The following is a 5,072-nucleotide window of genomic DNA, read 5'->3' on the forward strand; positions in this document are numbered from 1 at the left end:
TTTATTCCCCCAAACGGCATCACATTTTACTCTCAGATTTCTCCTGACAAGAAGAACGTCCTTCGATCTATTTAGGGCTTGACCTGAAAAGGAAAAGAATGCGAAAATTGACGTCCCCAGATTTATCTCCAATGTAAGAATCAATAATCTGGATGTATGCAAGTTTGAGAATACAAGAAAGTAAAGTGTGGATGAGTGTGTAAAGAGTTGTGTCTTTCTTACTATTGTCGAAAGTATATATATTCATCAAACCTTTGCATTGATTGTATGTTTGTTATGCAAGAAAATAGGACGAACGTTGGAGCTATTGAGGGTGTTTCTTTTTGACAGGATTCTCTCAAACGGTCGGCCCGTTTCTCCTGCTCTAGGCCTTCGATTCGACGGGCCTTCAGTTATTGGGCATGTAATGGGCCTATTGCTAACATTATTATCTGCATATTTATTTGACTTCTTTCCCATAAATGTTTGCATCGAATTACGGTTTTATCTCAAGCTGTCATAAAATAAGTACTCCCTCCGTCCCCCTCAATTCTTTACGTTGGAGGATGGGGCTCGACACGCACTTTAATGTTCTTGTTAAATGTAGTTGCATAATTTTTTTAAAATTTTTTTTTCTTCTAAATAAAAATATAATGTTCAAGTTTTTATACAAAAAAAGAAAATAAAAAAATGTATTACGGAACTATACTTTATAATTGCCTTAAAATGCGTGTCAAATATGTGAAAAATAATGTAAAGAATTGAGGGGCGGAGGTAGTATGTTTTAGTTCACTTGAAAAGCAAGCAAAGAAAAGCTCTGCCCACGGAGCAAACCACAACTGTCAAACATAGATGCCAAAGGGCCCAATACTAAAACCCTCTTTAATCTGAAATTTCATACAGTCACAAACTAATAGAGCTGAATTCTACTCAGTGTTGCCTGTCTTCAAATTAAAACCGCCCGGTATACTATATATGATTCCTAGCTGATATGAATACCAGTACACAACTAATTTTCAAGCTTTAACCCATTGCATTACTCCTCCTGTGACCTGGTCTTCCTAAACTCTGCTTCGGTTGAGCCGGATTTTCCACACACTCTGGAAATCCATAATTTAAGATGCAACCATCCCATGACGAGCTGACTAGAATGGGGTAAAGAGGGTGCCAGCTACAGTCTCTTACCGGGCCGTCATGTAAAACGAGCTTGCAAACCTGTGCGCCTGTCAACTGTAACAGAATGCCAGAAAGTAAAAATTATTTGCAAGCATCAATAATGTCTAAGAACTTGGCACAATCATAGATATGTTCAATATTAATATGGTCATACACTGCCCCAAATTATGTATCAAAGGTACAGCGATTTATTTATCAAACGGCATTGTAAATATTCCCACTGTAAGTTGCTAGTTTTGTAAATTGCGCCGATTTTACAGTACATGAATAGGGTAAATATGCATTTCTTTATCAAACACTATAAAAATTAATCCAACAAGAAGAAGAAAAGGAAAAGTTTTGATTAAATAATATGAAAGAAATTTGAGTGCTTACAATATCATACACATAAACAGGTCCATCAGCAGATCCAGTGTAGATGTATTTTTGGCCCGTGCTGCAAGAAGTAGACGTACACAATTACATTCACTTGCATATTATCATTAGAATAAATTTTCCTCTTATCTCAAAGACTTAATGTGAAGAATAAAAGATCGAGATAGTTTACTCCAAGCACTGCTTTTCAGAAAATTGATTATAATTTGATAATATTGTCAGAACTCAAAAGTATCTCTGTGTTCACTAATATTCACTTACCCAAGTTCTGGGGAGAAGTAACATCTGATAAGGGTGTGCAATACTGAATGTCCCCTATAAGTTGCCAATGACATATCATATGGGTGCGTCACATGTCTTAGTCCATCTGGAAAATCCATCCACCTATAATCCCATATCGAATTCTTGTGATAATATAGTCTGCAACAAAATAACGGTGAGAGATTGCTTTCAACTTGCGTGAATAAAATATCAAGGCGTAAGCAATAAAAACTAAATATCCAGAGATATGCAAATTAGTTCCAATATAAGAAGCTTTTAGGCCAAATGCTAAAGCAGACATACTGATTGAGATTAGACGACATTTTACGAATATCCCAGAGTTTAATCGTCTGATCTTTTCCATTGGAGATAAGATGATGACCGTCTCTTCTACCTGTAACGCCTAGTAAAACCGTTGCAATGCCTGTCCCATACCTGTAAAAGTTCAATACCTTGAAGGTATTCTTAAAGAAATATGGATATTGGGCGATAGCACCATGGACAGGACAGCTACATATTATTGTGAGAATAACTCAAAGTACACTTTTCATATTTCAGTTATTTAAAACATAAATAGTCAGAAATTGCAGACACCCAACATTAATTAGATTTTGTGTTGAAGGTAAATAATCTTTACCTTATAGAGGCCATCGTCACTCCCTGAACATACAACTTTCGTCAGTAAAGCATACAGTGTTTACATCTGACTGCAGTAGAAAATCCAAATGACTATTATTAAATTTTGATATTGCTACTGGAGAAAAAGAAAACACACACACATCACTAGTTATTTTTACTCCATTTGCATGTTACTGATACTTACAAAGAAGCTTGTAATTAGAATAGAGTAGGACTGTTTAGGAACTGCTCTTCATAAAATGAAGGAATTCATATGAGCTTGCAAATACAGATTACTTGAAGTACAGAAAATAACTAGACATTGACCCATAAAACTCAGATTACATAGAAGTGGAAGCCAAACAGAAGTAGAAGTCTAAAAATAATTATTTAATTTCCCGACCCTGCGCGGCCGCTCAGCAATGCTGAGCGGGCGCTCAGGACCCTTCTGGAAAAATCCTGAGTTTGCTCCGTTTCTTCGCCGTATTCTGCCCCTTTCTTTCCTCTCGCAATGGTGAACACATGCCAAGGCTTATTCTTGATGATTACTCCTCCGAAATGCAACTAATACCCTGAAATGCATAAACACTAGAAAAACGCATCAAATACACAAAATACTTGATTTCAAGACACCAATTTAAGCTATTTTAAGACGTTCTAAGTGGTATAAAATGCCACTTATCAGTCATTATAGCCCATCCCCATCATTAGTAACTCATATTTGTCACAGTGATCTTCGGGATCGCCCTTTCTATCAAATTCGCTCATCTTCGGGAACTGTCTCTCTTCGCCTAATAAAGGCCGATACTGCTCAATTTCTTGTGTCACAATTGACTTCCGGTCGACCCTTCTATCGCCAAACATAGCCTTCTCTAGCCTATTCAGCCTGGTTCGGGACCCATAGGGTTCAGCATCCGAATTCGAAGAATAGTAGGTCTTCGAGCATTTCTTCTTGAGGTTCAAATCAGATTCAGACTCATCTTCTTTATTATACCTCTTTCGGTCTTTCCTGGGCTTGGTGATCATCATTGTATCGTCAGCCTTTAATGCCTCACGAAGTGCCTTTTCCTGCAACCCGATCTCTTCTCTTTGGAGCTTTAAAGCCTTCAGTCAGAATGCATCAGCTTCTCTTCGCTTTGACCTAGCTTGGGTTTCTTTTTTCGCATGTTCCTCCTGCTTCTTCCTGCTTTTCTCTGTGGCTGACTTTTGTACTCTTATTTTGATCAACATGGCTTCCTCTTCGGGAGTAAGCTTTAATCACTCCATCCGCGTTAGCCGGCGACTGTTTGGATGACTGTGCATCAGTGAATCCAGGTGGAGTTTCATCATTATTGTTCGTCATGGTCTGAGTAACTCAAATCGATTCTTTTATTCCCCCAAATGGCATCACATTTTACTCTCAGATTTCTCCTGACAACAAGAACGTCCTTCGATCTGTTTAGGGCTTGACCTGAAAAGGAAAAGAATGCGAAAATTGACGTCCCCAGATTTATCTCCAATGTAAGAATCAATAATATGGATGTATGCAAGTTTGAGAATACAAGAAAGTAAAGTGTGGATGAGTGTGTAAAGAGTTGTGTCTTTCTTACTATTGTCGAAAGTATATATATTCATCAAACCTTTGCATTGATTGTATGTTTGTTATGCAAGAAAATAGGACGAACGTTGGAGCTATTGAGGGTGTTTCTTTTTGATAGGATTCTCTCAAACGGTCGGCCCGTTTCTCCTGCTCTAGGCCTTCGATTCGACGGGCCTTCAGTTATTGGGCATGTAATGGGCCTATTGCTAACATTATTATCTGCATATTTATTTGACTTCGTTCCCATAAATGTTCGCATCGAATTACGGTTTTATCTCAAGCTGTCATAAAATAAGTACTCCCTCCTTCCCCCTCAATTCTTTACGTTGGAGGACAGGGGCTCGACACGCACTTTAATGTTCAATATCACAAATCAGTCGATAAATCATCATTACTCGAAAGTAAAAGTTCAAGGACAAGCACGTCTACTGTCTACCAATAAAGTCGGTATGCTTACTCGAGCGAAGGTTCAAGGAGCATTCTCTACCTATCATATGCTATATCTGATCGAAGAAACTATCACCAAGTCAAACTCCATGTATGTCTGTCTGTCTGGTGTGTGCTACTAAGATCACCAATCTAACCCATGTGGGGGATTGTTGTAAAATATGGGTATAAGTCCCATATTGGTAAGTCATATTTTTGAGCATTATGACTAAAAGATGTGTGAGATATGATGATATTCTCTTAATAATGGAAATTATTATTTTCCATTAGAATTTGGCTCAAATATTATGGCATAAATTAATTTGATTTTGTTTCAGATTAATTGATATGGTGTATGTCTTGATATATTTAATCTGATTCTGTTTCAGATTATTTATGGAATAAAGTAGCTTGCAAGTATTACACCGATTCCATAATTAATGATATTTAATTATGGAAAAGAGTAGCGCACAAGTCTATCTACACCTATATAAACACCTCTAAGGCGTTAGGGTTAGACACACCAAAAACATATTCGCCTCTAAACACAAATCTCTCTCTCTCGGTGATAGTTTCGTGTCCGTTCAAACTCGTTGAAGGTGCTCGTTATCCGTAATGTCGCCGCTACCTCGTTTTATCCTGGGAGGCTATCGACTCG

At 37.7% G+C, this 5,072-nt stretch overlaps 1 protein-coding gene across 1 annotated transcript; it reads right to left on the reverse strand.

Annotated features, from left to right (window-relative positions):
* Positions 1–1,002: 1,002 nt before the first annotated feature.
* Positions 1,003–2,442, reverse strand: LOC141686027 (LEC14B homolog). Its single transcript, XM_074491092.1, has 5 exons — positions 2,429–2,442; positions 2,095–2,226; positions 1,792–1,950; positions 1,531–1,591; positions 1,003–1,209 (listed from the first exon to the last, which is right to left on the reverse strand). The coding sequence occupies exons 1-5, from the start codon at positions 2,440–2,442 to the stop codon at positions 1,003–1,005; spliced, it is 573 nt and encodes a 190-aa protein (XP_074347193.1).
* Between the last annotated feature and the right edge of the window lie 2,630 nt (positions 2,443–5,072).

The sequence above is a fragment of the Apium graveolens genome, chromosome 9 (genome assembly GCF_009905375.1).
Source record: "Apium graveolens cultivar Ventura chromosome 9, ASM990537v1, whole genome shotgun sequence".
Taxonomy (NCBI): Eukaryota; Viridiplantae; Streptophyta; class Magnoliopsida; order Apiales; family Apiaceae; genus Apium; species Apium graveolens.